Source organism: Colletotrichum acutatum (genome assembly GCF_030867785.1).
Source record: "Colletotrichum acutatum strain CBS 112980 chromosome Unknown BDZ83scaffold_43, whole genome shotgun sequence".
In the NCBI taxonomy this organism is placed as follows: Eukaryota; Fungi; Ascomycota; class Sordariomycetes; order Glomerellales; family Glomerellaceae; genus Colletotrichum; species Colletotrichum acutatum.
Window position 1 is genome coordinate 151329 of NW_026849037.1, and position 15909 is coordinate 167237.

Here is a 15909-nt window from a genome sequence, read left to right on the forward strand (position 1 = left end):
TAGGGAATCTGTCTGCTCCAGTAAGCATGTTATCCTCGAGAACCCAAGTCCTGGCAATGGCATGGTAAATACTCTACAGCCTAGTTGCATTCCATTCGTAAAGTACCTTAGTTCATTAGGTACCTAGTGTGCAACACTCAAGGTGTTTTGCCAAACACCCTGGATCTATGTCACTATCCAAGGTACCTGATCATATCATACAAGTCCAAGGTACCTTACCTAGTCCCTAGGTACACATAGGTATGCGTATCTGCGTCTCTCGAGAAAGGTTGAGTATGCTCACAAAATTCTTCGATTTATTTTCGCTATTTATGTCCATAGATCCAGTCTTCACTCGAGCAAAGCGTTGAAACAAACCCGCGGATATTTGCCCCAGCTCGCACCAGTGGTGGAAACGAAACAATGAAAGAAGTGCAAGTCCCATCTTACAGATGCACGTTACGTGCTTATCTAAGGCCGTTATTAGGTGGGGAGCTATCCCCCGCCAGATGCTGCACCCCGCCTGCGGCCTCTCTGCCCTCGAGACGCCGGGATCGCATTCGGGCTGCCACACTGGGTGCCGCTCAATAGTGCCTCATTCGGCAGGCTTGCATATTACCGAATGCCATCTGCTTTCTTGTAGTGCCATTGAGGAAGATACCGAAGTGCCTAGTTAAGGAAGGCATAAAGATCTTACCTTTAATTATTGGCAACCTATGCCGGTCATCTATGTGTACCTTGAGTTTTTGAATACCTTAGATGGAGAGTCTTATCCGGCGAAAGCACCCATTCTCATCGCCATGACTTGCCTTTTTCAGATACAACACCCCAAACAGGAGCGTCTTGTTCGGTATACCTATGTGAGCAGGCAATTTGGTGCGTTGATGGACTCTTGTGTCTGGTGTTGACGATGGTCTCCAATGCTAGTGTCGAACCGACGATGCCTGACACGACTGGTAGTGAAGAGTAAGGTGGTGAAATCAATGTATGTGAAGACCGTCGCATTTGAGTCGGAAGTGTCGCCCGAATCTCGGTAATAGACGGCACACGAAATCTGTCTCACCGTCACAGTGGCAGATGCATCTCGGCATGGGTGACACAGCTGCCGCGCTGCCCAAAATGAAGATGAGGTGGCCCGGGCCCTGGGGTAAAGAAAGATCCCCCCCAGGTCCCCGGAACATCCCAAAAAGCCACCTGCCCACGCTGCCGCAGTGCCGCCATGCTACCAAAGCGAGATGCCAATACGTAATCCCGCTGGTCCCAGGAGAGCGCACCAATCAGGGGCTTCGCAAGTGTCAGGGACGATGAGCAAGGTGCTGCAAGAGCCCGTCCCCGGTGGAGTCCGGCGCCGCTCGGTAACTTGGAAACTGGCTGCTTCAGACTTTCAGTGCGAGCTGCACACAAAAAAAAGAGACCGATAAGGGACCTCCGCCCGGGGGTCCTGGCGATAAGAGCCCAGTTCCCGCTAAAGCTAAGACTCCGTACCTCGTTCGATTTTCCGCTCCATTCAATTCACTCCAGTTTCCCAGCGCCTCCTCAAACCCTCCCACCTACGCACCTCAACCCGCCCGATTGATTTTGCTCCTCGGTGAGTTCCCAATTGCATTCGCCATTACCCTCCTCTCCTAGCTAACCACTGTCTTATTAGCTGTCTACCGTCAAGATGTCGACCGACAAGCCCCTCCCTTTCCAGTACCAGTTCGCCGCAGGTTCGTTGCCCGAAATCCCCCCCACCGTCGCGATATCGGACCCGAAATACTGACCACTGCATCCAGGCGCCATTGCCGGTGTCTCGGAGGTCAGTACACAACGATGCCATACGGTGATGAACTGACGAGATATGCTTACGCTTTCTGTAACTCTAGATTCTGGTCATGTAAGTCAAGAATCCTGTTGCGACACGCTCACGTGGCCACCATGCTAACCCGCGCAATAGGTACCCTTTGGACGTCGTCAAGACACGAGTGTAAGCTCTGCGCGATCGCCAGCCACTCGCGCAAACCCCGACTGACCCGAACGTCTAGGCAACTCCAAACCGGCAAGGGCGTAGGTGCCGACCACTACAATGGCATGGTTGACTGCTTCCGCAAGATTGTCCGCAACGAGGGGTATGCCAACCCACTCCTTCAGCCTCCGCAAGTGTATTCACCAAGCTTACAAACCGCAGCTTTGCGACACTCTACCGCGGTATCACCGCTCCCATTCTCATGGAGGCTCCCAAGCGTGCTACCAAGTTCGCCGCCAACGACGAGTGGGGAAAGATCTACCGCAACCTGTTTGGCGCCGCCAAGATGAACCAGTCTCTCTCCATCTTGACCGGAGCCAGCGCCGGTGCCACCGAGGCCTTCGTCGTCGTCCCCTTCGAGCTTGTCAAGATTAGACTACAGGATAAGGCCTCTGCCGGCAAGTACAGTGGCATGCTCGACGTCATCCGCAAGACCGTTGCCGCCGAGGGTGTCCTGGCCATGTACAATGGCCTCGAGAGCACCATGTGGCGCCACATTGTCTGGAACGCCGGTTACTTTGGCTGCATTTTCCAGGTCCGCGAACTCCTCCCCAAGGCCGAGAACAAGGCCGGCCAGGTCACCAACGACCTGATCTCCGGTGCCATTGGTGGTACCGTCGGTACTATCCTCAACACCCCCATGGACGTCGTCAAGTCCCGCATCCAGAACAGCCCCAAGGTCCCCAGACAGACCCCCAAGTACAACTGGGCTTGGCCCGCCGTTGCCACAGTCGCCAAGGAGGAGGGTTTCAGCGCGCTGTACAAGGGTTTCCTGCCCAAGGTACTCCGTCTCGGTCCCGGAGGCGGTATCCTTCTCGTCGTCTTCACCGGCGTCATGGATTTCTTCCGCACCCTCAAGACCAACGCTTAAATCCGCACCTGGAATGGAACAGAGTAAAATTTTTAGAGAAAGAGAGAGACAACCGGAGGATTGTACATCTTGTACAGGCAGATACCAACACCGGGGCTTTTTGGATTCTGGCGCTCAGCAATGCAATCATTTTCAAATCTTTAGGCTTCACCTTTTCTATTCCGTGGCTCTTGCGAATGGCAAGATACGTTGCCCGCCAAAGTGACATCTAACTTTGTGTGACCAGATACCTTGACTGGCATTGCTATCGCCTGCCGCGAGCTTTGCGTTGTTGAAGACTGAATTGGGCCTTGAATTCACTCTTTTCTCTCACATTCTGACCCAATATACAGTTCATTTCCAGGATACCTCGAGCCAACCCGCACTTTCCTCTCCCTGTTCAAGAAGGTACGACTTAGTGAGGCTTCCTCGCTTCTCCGCGTTACTGCTATTTATACGATTTGGCTGCCGCGTACGCATGAGCTTGTCTCTTCTCCCTGCTACACATCCATACAACCTCAGACTTGTCTGTCCAGACGCAACTTCTCATCAACACATCTTCAACAGTCTTTCTGGCTCGGAACTGATATCTCGCTTCTGACTTCCGATACCTCGAGCCCGGTCATTCCATTGCATGACACCTCAACCGCCTGGTCAGCTTTCAATCTACGCTCACTCTCCGATCAATCAACTTTTGGCTGCATACTTTGCACACGAATGACGACTACTCCGGGAACAGTCTCATACAGCCTCGGTCAAAACATACGTCTTTTTTTTCCCGCAGACCGTGGCACCTTCCGTGGTCAGGCACATCACTCTTGCCTTATCTTACGAGGACTACTTCAACTCCTCTCTGAGCCTTGGCGTCTTTGCTTCTCACTTATCATAACCTTGACAGTTCTACTTCTCACATCACACAGTATCTCTTACCCTCCGCATAGCTGAGCTTAGCTCGAACTTACCTCGTTGTTGTGGCCCTCGACACATATGCTTGCCAGCCACTCAAAGGCGATCTCAACTTGACCACTCTCAACGGATCGCTGACAATCACGATGGAAGGTCACTCGCGATCCATATCACGAGCCATCTCGACGGCCCGCGCAACGCCAGGAGGCCTTCCCACCCCTTCTCCTCCAGCTCCTTCGCCTCCTCTGGCTTCAGGAGCATATCTCAGCCAAAGCTCGGTCGTCGTCCAACCACTAGCAATCACCGCTGCCGTCTCCGACAATCACAATATCGACAGTTCTTCTCCAAGGATCTCCGAAGTTGAGTCGTCTTTTCAGGACCTGCATGTCTCATCTCAGGCGGGATCCCCTTCTCAAGCCGCTGTCGCCGAGAGATACAGTAGCCCTACAGCTCACACAGGCACCAGCTCCTACATCCTGCGGGTACTGAGTCAAGAAGAAGAGCTAGATCGAAATGGACTTATTGTCTTGAGTTCCAATGAGACAGATGAGCCACTGCATCACTATGACCCAGGTGACGACGAAGTCGAGTCCGAGGACGACGAAGTGACTTCCGAAGATGAAGTGGAGCTTGATCGGGAAGAGATCATAGAGTCTGATGAGCGAGTGGGTACTATACAAGGTGAAGACGAGAACACTGAGGAAATCGGCGACGAAGACGAAGAAGATAAAGAAGAGGAAGAAGAGGAAGAAGACGATGAAGACGATGAAGACGATGAAGACGATGAAGACGATGAAGAGCTCGACGGTGAGCCTGACCCTCTTGGTGACAACGATGAGGAGCTGTCTTTGCCACTGCCCATCAATCTCAGTAGTCTTGGCTGCAGCGACGCTTGCCGATCGGAGCTCCAGCAGGGCATCGGCATCTACGATGAACAGATCAAAAGACTTGAGAGCAAGATCCATGAACTCAGTCTAGACAACCACACTTTGAGAGCGGATATAGCCAGGTTAGAGAAAAAGCGAAACAGCCAAAACAGACACGAGCCGACATGGCACAAGGAGCTTGGCCTATACCTTACGAACCCCGCCCACCGAAAAGCACTGCCCTATACTGACATTTACAAGCTGTGCTGCAAGGAGGAGAATATGAGCACGAAAACTGGCAATGTTCATCCTAACTTGCGACTCAGGGGCCCAACGAACAAAGAACTCCAAGCTGATGCGCTCGAAGGCCTCTATACTAATTTGGTCAGTCAGGACAGTGAGTCTGAAGAGAGCCGTGACGGGCCTGAGAGACTCTTCGTGCAGGACGATGAGCACCCCGAGGAAGTCCAAAGCTCAGAGGACCAGCAACCACATGCGGACCCCTATCTCAAGGATTTTCCTTTTGATCGACTGCCTGCCAAAGTACAGGCCAACATCATCAAATTCGTCTTCGTTGAAGAAAGCAAGCTTGTTCACTGCATCACTCGTCTCGATGGATTCATGCCTCCTGAGCAACCCACGCAGACAGACGCCAAAAAAAGTGGTCTCCCTCGTCGCTTCCACCTTTCCGGAACATCTTGCAATATCACATACGGTATGAAACCGAACACTCGACTCGCTCTGCTCACAGTCTGCAAGCGTTGGTACTACTTTGGACTCCACGCTTTCTACGGTTTGAACACCTTCGCCTTCTCGAGCCTGGGAGAATTTGGCCGTTTCTGCACTGGCATCGGAGAAGCAAGAAGAGAAAGAATCCAGCATATTGAATTGCTATGGGTTGGCAGTCAGTATCTCACTCACAGGCCTGTCAAAGAAGGCAGAAAGGGCGTACTCAAATATGTCTCCAAAAGGACATGGGACGTTTCTTGGCTCTGCCAGCTGCCTCGCCTGAGAACTCTCATTATACATATCGACGAGAGTGGCCCGCAGTACACGAGTCGCCGTCACGAGCCCAAGGCCTATGCCGACTGGATGGCGTCTGTCACGGCTGGTCAACCCAACTTCCGCATGACGAGATCCCTGCGAAATCTCCAGGGGCTGCATTTTCTTCACGCACTTCGTGGGATGGAGCTCATCCAGTTTTACGACTACAACATATCCCGCCAGGAAGGTGGCCGCCATCCAATTCGTGACTGGTCATTCTTCATGGATATCGAGAATGTGACGGCTATGCCAAAGACTGACGATAAGGCAGAAGCCGCAAAGTTGGCCAATTTGATTCCGGTTCTTCCACGGTACGAGGCTTCTCAAGAGGACGTTGAGGCGATCAAGGGCCTCTATCACAGTAGTCAAGCCTTTGACGCAGTGTATGTGTCGCCGCCAGTTGCGGAAAGGGATGAAGACGGTGATATTGAGATGGCAGACGCTGAAAGCCAGGACCCGGCCCAGCAGCGTGCTACGGTGACATCTCGAGGGGAATCACGAGCCAACAGAGGAACAGGAAAAGCAGCTTCGAGGGATGAGTCGGAACAGTCAGATTCTATCAATCAATCGAAGGGCCCACGTCCTGGGAAGGGGAAGAAGGTCGCCCGAGCTAGGAACACAACGCCCGATAGGGACCTTAGCGGAACCGAATCCGAGGCTTCTAGCGAAGCTACCCCGAAAGCACCCATCCGCCACGCTCGAGCGGAAACCGAGTTGACCACTTCTACGCTTACGGAAGACAGCGTCGCGCACGACTATGACGACGAAATATCACTGGCAGGATCAAGTGCCAGCAACCCGATCGACTTGGACAGCACAGAGCCACCAAAGATGAATTTACGCCTATGGCGCCTTCAACAAGAAGACAATTTCAACCGCGTTAAGCGCGAGCAATCCGACGCAATGTCGATTGGCCGCGTGTCTTCAGCCGGAAGCGAGAGATCCCACGGCAGCGGAAACGGCCTCTTCGTCGGCGGCTCGTCGCCGTCAATGTCCCACTATCGACCACACCGTGAATCCACCGTGCTGACGGATACGTCACGCAAGAGAGGACACGGCGAGGTGGATATTCGAAGCGCCATCGATCTGACGACAGATGATGACGATACCAACTACTACAACACCAGTTTCCCAAGCTCTTCCATGGCCACCTCCTCGCGCCGCACCGGTATTGAAGGGCCCTGGGGATACCTTCCCCCTATCATACAGCAGGAGCCCTCTCACCCTAGACTTGAGCGTCTGGCAAGCGTTGGAAGCGTAGATGACTGTCCTTTCAACAAAAGACGAAGACATTGACTCGCCAGGATCGGTCCTGAATCTCACTAATTGATTTCTTACAGGTTTTGCGGTTGGTTAATATCTTGCGGCGTTTTTTTTTCTAACAAATTTCAAGCGATTTGCAGCACTTGCGGTGCTGAGCCCGACGAATTTGGGAGCTTATATGCGTTTTGCTTTTGGTCGAATCAAGGGGCACAGGAGATGGCTATCTCACTTGCATACCAGTAACTAGCCACATAGGCAGACAGCGAATGATTTCTTTCAAAAGTTGACTTGAATTTTCCACTGATATCTCGCTTGACATCGTGACCTAGAAAGTGATCTTTGTACCCGTGAACGCAGCCGTAGTCTGCGCCTCCTTAGCCTTCTTCCTCGCCTCCCAACTAGGATGCAAAATCCCCTCATCGTCTTTCTTGAGCGGCACTCTCGGCTTCTTCTTCTCCTCCCCTCTACCGCCGCGATCCCTACCCTTGCCGCCGCCGCCGCCCAATGGGTTCGAAACACCCTTCTTCCAAGGCTTCCTCGCCCCGCCGTCCTCGTCGGCACCGACAGCACCCTTCCTCATATCCCACCCGCTATCCCGCGCGCCGCCCGCCCCTCTCTGCCCGTTGGCCTGCTTCTTGACGTGGTTCGCCGACGCGCCGTACTTCTTCTCCCAGATGGCCTGGCGCTGCTTCTGGCCGAGCCGCTTCTTGGGTGGCGCGAGGTCGAGGTCCGAGGCCTCGGACTCGGAGTTTGAAATGTATCCGCCCATGAGCGAGGGTAAAAAGGTCGTCTCGCCGGGCCGGCCTGTAGGTTTCTTGGCGCGCTTGACTTTCTTCTCTTTGCTGCTGCTCGGTTCCGGTTCCGGGGAGAGGGAGACGTTGGCGGCGTTGATGCGGCGTTGGCGGTCCGAGTCGTTGCCGCTGTCTTCAGCGTCGTCGTCTAGGTCCGCCATCTCTTCGTCAGAGTCCTCGTCTTCGTCGTCGCTGTTGCTCTCGTCGTCGGCCGTGTCCCCTTCGTCGGCGACTTCACCCAGTAAAGCCTTGTACCTGGCCTTGAGATCCTCGTCGGGGCTGTCTTCTTCCGAGTCGGAGCCGCCGAGCATGGCTTCCATCTTGGACAAGGCCTTTTCCTCTTCTTCCTCGTCTGAATCAACCTCCTCCTCCTCCGTGTCGGCTACGTCTGCATTCTTGCCGCCGTCTGAGGCATCGCTATCCGTCGGGATCTCGTCGTCCATTTCGTCAAACGGGTTCGGTTCCTCCTCCTCTGCTTCTACCTCTGCCTCCTTTGATTTGGACTCGGCCTTTGGTTTCGCGGATACATCCTTTGCATCCACCAGCTTCGCCTTCTTCGACTCCCTAGGTTCGTCGTCCTCCTCCTTGTTTTCTTGCTTCTTGCTCTCAGAAGTCGCGGCAGAATCCCTCTTGCCCTTCTTGCTCTTCTTGTCTGGTATAGGCACGTTGAGGATCAGGCACACGCCCCGTACCGCCTTGTCAACAGCCTCCCGCACATGCGGGCGATTAAATAGGCCACTGGTGACGTTGTGCAGCGCCGCCTTCTCCTCCTCCGATAAATCCGGCTTGGGCACGCCCTGCTTGATCTCTTCGGGGAGCTTAGGACTTTCGGCGATCTGCTTGATTTTGAGTAGCGAGGAGTGGAGGTGTGCGTCGGCGGTTTGCTGTAGGTCGAGGGACTGTAAGGGAGGAGAGCAATTGTCAGCGGCGCAAACTTAAAATTGAAGGGGCGAAATCTTTCACCTTTAATACCAAGATCTCCCTCTCCAACCGCTTGACCTTGTCTGGCAACGCCTTGTCATCGCGCAAGCGTTTGCTATACCGTTGACGCTCGAGTCCCTTTGCGCCTTTGATGGCCCGGAAAATCTCCTTCTTGTAGTCGGCGAGCTTCGCCTCGAGATCATCCTCCCGCGACCTCTTTCGTTTGACCATATTGGTGGTTATGTTCGAGTTCAAATAGTGCGTATGCTCTATCGCGGGTGTAAGATTATTATGCGCGGGCAATCGTCAAACCTCGAAGCTGGACCACTGACAGAAAAAAAATGTGGTTCAGCGATGGAGGTCTAATCGATAAGGCGGAACGCTCGCCGAGAGAATAGCCCACTACGGAGCCGAGTTCTGTACAATGCGATTGGTCATAGATGATAGCTGCCGTTTTTGGCGAGTTTCATTGGTCACAGCTGCTCCTCCAGCGATCATGGATGACGTTCCCTGGGCTCTTGGAGGGGCATTCGAAGCACCCCGCCGTCACAGATAGCCCGTGGACCTGTGCTATTACAAATGAGTCTTGCTTGACAGCTTCATATAAGTAGCTATTCCCACGAAGTTACTCAAAACTAGAACGAAAGTTCAAATCTCTGCACTTTGTAATTTCGATAATGGCCACCAATGATGACCTCGCTGCTCTCGGGGCTGGCAACCTCTTTGGTGTCAAGGGCATGGTTGCCGTTATCACTGGTGGTGGCTCAGGTGAGTCATTTGGGCGATAGCTTCATAGCTACCGTGAAATTGCTAAATAATTCCCAGGAATCGGTCTCATGATGGCAAAGGCCTTGGCAGCCAATGGTGCTGAAAAAGTCTACATCCTCGGCCGGCGCAAAGAGGTCCTAGAAGAAGCCGCTGCATCTGTGGGACCCAGCATCATCCCTCTGGTCTGCGATGTAAGTGACAAGAACAGCCTCAAGGAGGCAACCGCAGCCATCGAGAAGGAAGCCGGCTTTGTCAACCTTCTCGTATGCAATGCTGGTGTCGGAGGACCCCAGGTCAAGGCGCCCACGCCCGAGATGACAGCTGAGGAATGGGCCGAGCAGCACCTTGCCCATGACACGGCGGACTACACACGAGTCTTTGACATCAACGTCACATCCGTATGGTACACCGCGATGGCTTTCGTGAAGCTGCTAGACCTTGGTAACAAGAAGGGAAACCTATCGCAAAGCTCCCAGGTCGTCTCGACGAGCTCCATTGCCGCCTTTAACAAGATTGCTCCCGGTGGCTGGGCGTACGGCCAGTCCAAGGCGGCTGCGACGCTGGTAATCAAACAATTGTCAAGTAACCTGCCCCGTTGGAACATCAGAGCCAACTGTATTGCTCCTGGATGTGAGTCTTCTTGCGACCGTAATATTCAGATCCACACTGACCCTCATCAAGTGTTCCCGAGCGAAATGTCGGCCCCAATTGCCAAACTTTACGCCGAGGACGGCAGTGTCCCCAAGGAGATGGTGCCTCTTCAAAGAATGGGCGATTCGCAAGACATGGCAGGCGTCATGTTGTACCTTGCTTCGAGAGCTGGTGCATATTGCAACGGCGCGGTGATAACCGTGGACGGAGGTAGACTTGGAAACTTCCCTACCACATGGCATGCTTAGGTGTTCTATGGTATCCACGCGCGGCTATGAGTGATCTGAGACCCGTCGAGAGACGCTGGTTGTCGGTGCTGCAATTAGAGCGGCGCTGCTGTAAGTTTCAACTTGATACTTACCACAAGGCGCAGCTTCGAGCCGCTAGTATGTGTATTGAATAAAAATGAGAAGGTACATACGCCATAGAAAAGTAGATCATCAGCACCTTAGTATGAAATACGTTACCGAGCTCAACCCTGACAACAAGGACCCATGGCGCGGTGAATTTCGGTGAGAGATTAAGTGGGACTTGTCTCACCTGGACCCAGTTCCGGAAATACGCCGGCTAGCGTCGTCACACTCCAGAGCCCAGTAGCTAAGGAGAGGAGGAGGGGAGGAGAAAGCGCAGAGAAGTCGGAAAAGAAGCTCAGCATCCCTCCCCCACATTCTCTTCCCTGCCCTGTCCGGCTCATGCAAGTGGCTTAGCTTTCGGGCGCGCGACACCTTGTCTCTGCCCGCTTGCCCCAAGGCTCAAGCTGCGCGAAGCTCCGGCGTCGTCGCGATCTGAGTTCAGTGAGGTGCTCTGCTCTTTTTTTTGTGCCCAATATTTGTTGTCCTGGACCAATCGACTGCGACCTGTCTGTCGCCCATCCTTTGACGTCGTTTCTTCCGTTCCCATTACTATGGTCATTTGGGCAAGGAAACGCAGACCAAAATGGACGGAGACTGGGACGAGGTACGTTGAAGCTCATCGTCACCCCTCAGTACCCTTTGCGACGCACCTTCGTCGCAAGCCTCGCACTTCTTCTCGTCTTCTCCCTAGCTTAGCTTGCGAATGTCGCGCGTCTCCTCTGGTAGCCATACCTTGAACTAACCGATTTCATGGCTGATAGGTCGCTCGCATCCCCTTTCCGCCTCCGGGCATCCACGCCGCGGCGACGCCCGTGTCGACCATGACCTTTGACACGGCTCAAGAGCTGTTGTGGACCGGAAACGACTATGTACGAGCTATTTGATTCGAGTTTTACCGACGACAAAGACTGATCATGTTCTAGGGCCGCGTCACGTCGTTCTACCGCAGCGAGCTCCAGCGCTATACGTCCTTCAAGGCCCATACCTCATCCGACGGCCCGGTTAGACAAATACTCGTCAATGACAAGGGTGTCGTGGTGCTAGGATCTCGAGACATTCACATGGCTTCGCGGAAAGGCCCTCCGATATGGCATATAAGGTGCGGGAGCATAAACCTGACCCATTAGAATTCTGCCTGACAGCATAAACGCAGACACGATGATATGAAAGACTTACGATGCATGAGCTTTACGTCCAAAGGGACGTCTGAAATTCTAGTTGCTGGGTTCCAGGACACCATGTTTGTGATCGACCTCGCTAAGGGAGAGGTGGTCAAGCAGGTCCGTTCGATGGCGGTATTATGATGAGGACGCCTTGCTGATGAACCCAGGTTCCGACCGCGTATTCATATAAGGTTATGAAGAAAAGCAGATACATCTGCGCCGCCACAGAGGCCGGCACAGTCAACCTGATCGACGCGGCCAACTTCTCCGTCGTTAAGAGCTGGAACGCCCACTCCGCCTTGATCAGCGATATGGATGCTCAGCATGACTTCATCGTCACTTGCGGCTATTCACTGCGGCAGGGACGAGATTACATGCTTGACCCGTTCTTGAATGTGTTTGATATCAAGAAAATGTCGTCCATGTCGCCGATTCCGTTTCCTGCTGGAGCTGCCTTTGTCAGAATGCACCCAAGAATGTCGACGACTAGTATTGTCATGTCCACAAGTGGCCAGATGCACGTTGTTGACCTGATGAACCCAAACACTAGCAATGTGCGGCAAACTAACACGATGAACTACCTGACCATGTTCGAAATCGCGCCATCCGGCGAAGCCGTGGCTCTGGTAGATGCGGATCATAACATTCACATCTGGGGCTCCCCTTCGAAACTCCGCTTCGTGGATTTTGCCTCTCAAACTGAGTTCGCAACTCCGGAAGAGCCTCTACCTACGATAGAGTGGACTGCCGATACGTTAGTAACGCCTGTCTGTGCTCGATTTGTGACATCTGCCACGATGACTAACCTAGTACAAGACCTCTCAACTCTATTGGCATGCCACATTATCGGGAGGCGCTGTCGTCCGCCTGGCCAGATCTTCTTTCTGATGTTGGGGCTCCTCCGACCAAACTTGAGTCACAGTTTGTTGCGGGCCTCAAACAGTCCGAATTTGGCCACTATGGACGAAATACACGGGGCCTCCGAAGGAACCAAGTTGAAGATACTCGGAACTTGGACAGAGGAAACGCTTCGGGAATCCTTGCGCCAAAGTTTCTCAGCGAGAAAGCTAGAGAGTTTGCCATGGCTACAGTCGGCAATGCAAGCAGCGACGAAAAGGCTGACGACGTTGCCCACTCTCTGATGCAAATGGAAATCGACCCTACCAAACAAGAGTGTCACCCGATGTACCGTAATGTTGAGATCAAGTACAGCAAGTTTGGTGTTGACGACTTTGACTTTGGGTATGTCAGCTTATCGCACTGAAACGGGTTGGCTTGCTAACCTTGTCCAGGTTCTACAACAGAACGCAATACTCTGGACTCGAGATCCATATCGCAAACTCATACGCCAACTCTTTGCTGCAGGTCATGAACTTTACGCCTCTTATTCGAAACATGGCTCTCCAACACGCGGCCACTGCGTGTGTTACCGATACTTGTCTGTTGTGCGAATTGGGTTTCTTGTTCGACATGCTCCAAAAGGCCGAAGGTTCAATCTGTCAAGCAACCAACATGCTGAAGACACTCAGCCACCACCCCCAATGTCTGTGATTTAATTCCCTGTGTCTGCGGCGAGTATTGACTGTTTCGTAGCCGCCAACCTTGGCCTCCTTGAAGAAGAATCGAATGGCTCTACCTTGACGGTGATGCTACAGGGACTGACGAGGTTCCTTTTGGAGAAGATTGTGCTGGATTATCGTTCTATGCCGCCTGGCTCGAACATGATGGAGCAGGTTCGTCAAATGCAAGCTAGAAAATGTTGCAGTAGCTGACCGTCTCTAGATGCTCACAACTTCCGCAACGAGTTCGATTCGGTGTATCAACTGCAGATTCGAATATACTCGTCCTGGATCGAATTTTGTCAACGATCTGATGTACCCGCAAACAACAGGGACAGGGGTAAGTCCAAGCTACTGTGATCTTCGTTCGTGTTCTCAAATGTGTTGGTTGTCGTCTTCGGATGCCGTGACTCGCGTATGGCCAGCTTCGCCAACTGCTTCGCCTCCCGATTTTCGGCCGAGGTTCTCCCTTCCTGTTCAAGCGCTAATTGCTCGCAGAAGAACGTTAGCCGGGGTCAGAAAGCGCCGAAAGTGACGTTTTCACAAATCCTGAAGTCAAGTGTTGAGAGGGAAACAACGTCAAAGGGTTGGTGTGGTCGGTGCCAGCGATACCAGACTATCGCAACTCGCAAGACCATCCACAATATCCCCGCCGTCTTCATGCTGAACACAGCAATCGGAAACTCGGAGCAAAGGCGTTATTGGTCGACACCCGGATTCCTTCCGGAAGAAATTGGCGTTATAGTAGACCACGGCCAGTTCTTCTGTTATGAGGGAGAGGATCTAAAGCTTCACCTACAGCGCGGTATCCATAATATAACGGTGTATTCGCTAGTAGGCATGGCAATGAATATTGACCCAGGTCCGGGTCAAAAACCTCATCTGGTCGCAATGGCCAACGGTACGTTATCCTTGTTGCTTATGGAGTGGCGATGCTGATAAGTCCAAGTTGCCCATTCGCAGCCAACCGCCCCGGCTACAAGTCAATGGCATTTGTTCAATGACTTCCTAGTTCGGTCTGTGAGCACCGAGGAAGCTCTTTCGTTCCACCCGCCGTGGAAGACACCCTCGGTAATTGCTTTCCAAATCAAGGAGGCAAATAACAAGATCGATATGGACTGGAAGAAGAACATTGATACTTCCCTCCTTTACGAAGATAACAAGTTGGTTCCCTTCCTGTATGTGCCGTCATAGGTAGCCTGCTGACCCATCAAGTCCTCATAACGACGGAAAGACGTACCGAGCGCTCGATTCGGCGAGTGAAAGACCCGGGCCAGAGAGCATTGTCGCTTTAGACACGGAATTCGTCGCCGTCCGTCAGCCTGAAATCGAGATGAACTCCGACGGCGAAAGAGAGACAATTCGGCCGATCGTGTACGCCCTAGCCAGAGCTTCCGTCGTCCGGGGGCAAGGAGAGGACGAAGGACTGCCGTTCATCGACGACTACATCTCGATTAGAGAGCCCATCGTTGATTACCTGACATCGTACTCGGGTATAACTCACGATGATCTGGATCCCCGTATTTCCAAGCACAATCTTGTGCCGCTGAAGGTTGCCTACAAGAAGCTTTGGATCCTGCTGAACCTGGGCTGCAAGTTCCTCGGCCATGGTCTTAAACAGGATTTCAGAGTAATCAATATACACATACCGAAGTCCCAGGTCATCGACACGATCGATCTGTTCTTCTTGAAGTCTCGCCTACGGAAGCTCTCGCTGGCTTTCTTGGCTTGGTACTTGCTGAAGGAAGATATCCAGCTGGAGACTCACGACTCGATCGAGGATGCTCGGACAGCTTTGAAGCTATACCGGAAGTATTTGGAGTTCGAAGATGCAGGTATCCTGGAACCGATGCTTCAAGACATCTATCGAGGCGGGCGAGACGTCAACTTCCGGCCACCTGCTAGGAGCGGACAGGCCGCTGATGTCCAAAGAACAGATACGCCTCCTCCCTTACCCAACGATGCACCCTCTACGCCGGGGGCTCCGGGAGGTGGAACATCAAGTGGCGGCTTCGGGGCGGGCTCAACTTGGACACCAGGAAAGGGTTCACCTCTTCGGTGAGCGGGTCAAAACAACGCTGAGGGCTCATTCGGTGGCAGAGCTTGTTCAGAAGACGCTTATTTCAACTTTGTTAGACAGCAGTATCAATAGAACAGCGAATCTTCTTACTGATGATCGTCCCGTTGATTGTGGTCCTCGTTGCTGTCTAGCGGTGGTTCTGCCGATGCTCGTCAATCTTGTGCCGCAGACTATGGTTCGCTGATTTCAGGTGACGGCTCTTTCTTGACAGAGAATCGAGGACCAACTTTACAGGGCTTGAAGCCAGAGGAGCTACGCGCTGTTCCTGGACGAGGTAGGCGGCAGGCTCGATCTTAAGACTGGGGAAGGCGTCGCCGCTACGATGAGCAACCACGCTGCCGCGGCGTAAGAGAATGAGCTCAAATTACATCGCAAGGAACTTGGCAGTCTTGAGAGTACTTTGGAACTAATTTTGTGTGCACCTCGATGCGCGCTGTGATATGCCGCGATGATTTCTCCCGACGAAGGATGGCATCCCGGGGCCGAATCCGACGTATTCCTTCGGCTACCTCAACCGCACAGCATTGCGCGAGCATATCCAGCCATCAAAATGTCCCAATAGACCTGCCCCATCTTCTGACTCTTTTTTTACGACGGTACCTCATCTGCGCGGCGATCATTCGATGCCAGAAGCCAGGAATTGACGATTCTCAGCCGGCTCTCAACGTCCTCTCGACTTACAACCGCCAATTCCACCCTTGACGCGGTAT

At 53.0% G+C, this 15909-nt stretch overlaps 6 protein-coding genes across 6 annotated transcripts; 5 read left to right on the forward strand and 1 right to left on the reverse strand.

Moving 5' to 3' along the window:
- Positions 1 to 1665: 1665 nt before the first annotated feature.
- On the forward strand, positions 1666 to 3148 carry BDZ83DRAFT_620286 (mitochondrial carrier domain-containing protein). The gene is made up of 5 exons (XM_060508184.1): positions 1666 to 1688; positions 1845 to 1855; positions 1916 to 1945; positions 2004 to 2087; positions 2147 to 3148. Coding segments are annotated over exons 2-5 (825 nt in total). The 5' UTR covers positions 1666 to 1688; positions 1845 to 1853; the 3' UTR covers positions 2856 to 3148.
- Positions 3149 to 5185: 2037 nt separating this feature from the next.
- Positions 5186 to 5831, forward strand: BDZ83DRAFT_620288 (uncharacterized protein). Its single transcript, XM_060508185.1, has 3 exons — positions 5186 to 5497; positions 5559 to 5705; positions 5784 to 5831. Exons 1-2 carry the CDS (start codon positions 5228 to 5230, stop codon positions 5616 to 5618), a joined length of 330 nt encoding a protein of 109 aa, XP_060365321.1. The 5' UTR covers positions 5186 to 5227; the 3' UTR covers positions 5619 to 5705; positions 5784 to 5831.
- On the forward strand, positions 5779 to 7177 carry BDZ83DRAFT_620289 (uncharacterized protein). Its single transcript, XM_060508186.1, has one exon. The coding sequence runs from the start codon at positions 5792 to 5794 to the stop codon at positions 6944 to 6946; it is 1155 nt and encodes a 384-aa protein (XP_060365322.1). The 5' UTR covers positions 5779 to 5791; the 3' UTR covers positions 6947 to 7177.
- BDZ83DRAFT_620290 (Bud-site selection protein) lies at positions 7170 to 8878 on the reverse strand. Its single transcript, XM_060508187.1, has 2 exons — positions 8668 to 8878; positions 7170 to 8603 (listed from the first exon to the last, which is right to left on the reverse strand). Exons 1-2 carry the CDS (start codon positions 8854 to 8856, stop codon positions 7239 to 7241), a joined length of 1554 nt encoding a protein of 517 aa, XP_060365323.1. The 5' UTR covers positions 8857 to 8878; the 3' UTR covers positions 7170 to 7238.
- Positions 8879 to 8977: 99 nt separating this feature from the next.
- On the forward strand, positions 8978 to 10676 carry BDZ83DRAFT_620293 (short-chain dehydrogenase). Its single transcript, XM_060508188.1, has 3 exons — positions 8978 to 9393; positions 9451 to 10023; positions 10075 to 10676. The coding sequence occupies exons 1-3, from the start codon at positions 9303 to 9305 to the stop codon at positions 10290 to 10292; spliced, it is 882 nt and encodes a 293-aa protein (XP_060365324.1). The 5' UTR covers positions 8978 to 9302; the 3' UTR covers positions 10293 to 10676.
- Positions 10677 to 10980: 304 nt separating this feature from the next.
- On the forward strand, positions 10981 to 15181 carry BDZ83DRAFT_751877 (PAB-dependent poly(A)-specific ribonuclease subunit PAN2; the record flags this gene model as incomplete). Its single annotated transcript, XM_060514111.1, has 12 exons — positions 10981 to 11001; positions 11159 to 11266; positions 11321 to 11496; positions 11551 to 11677; positions 11728 to 12314; positions 12377 to 12802; positions 12853 to 13103; positions 13154 to 13293; positions 13343 to 13459; positions 13618 to 14020; positions 14069 to 14282; positions 14335 to 15181. 12 exons carry the CDS (start codon positions 10981 to 10983, stop codon positions 15179 to 15181), a joined length of 3417 nt encoding a protein of 1138 aa, XP_060365325.1.
- Between the last annotated feature and the right edge of the window lie 728 nt (positions 15182 to 15909).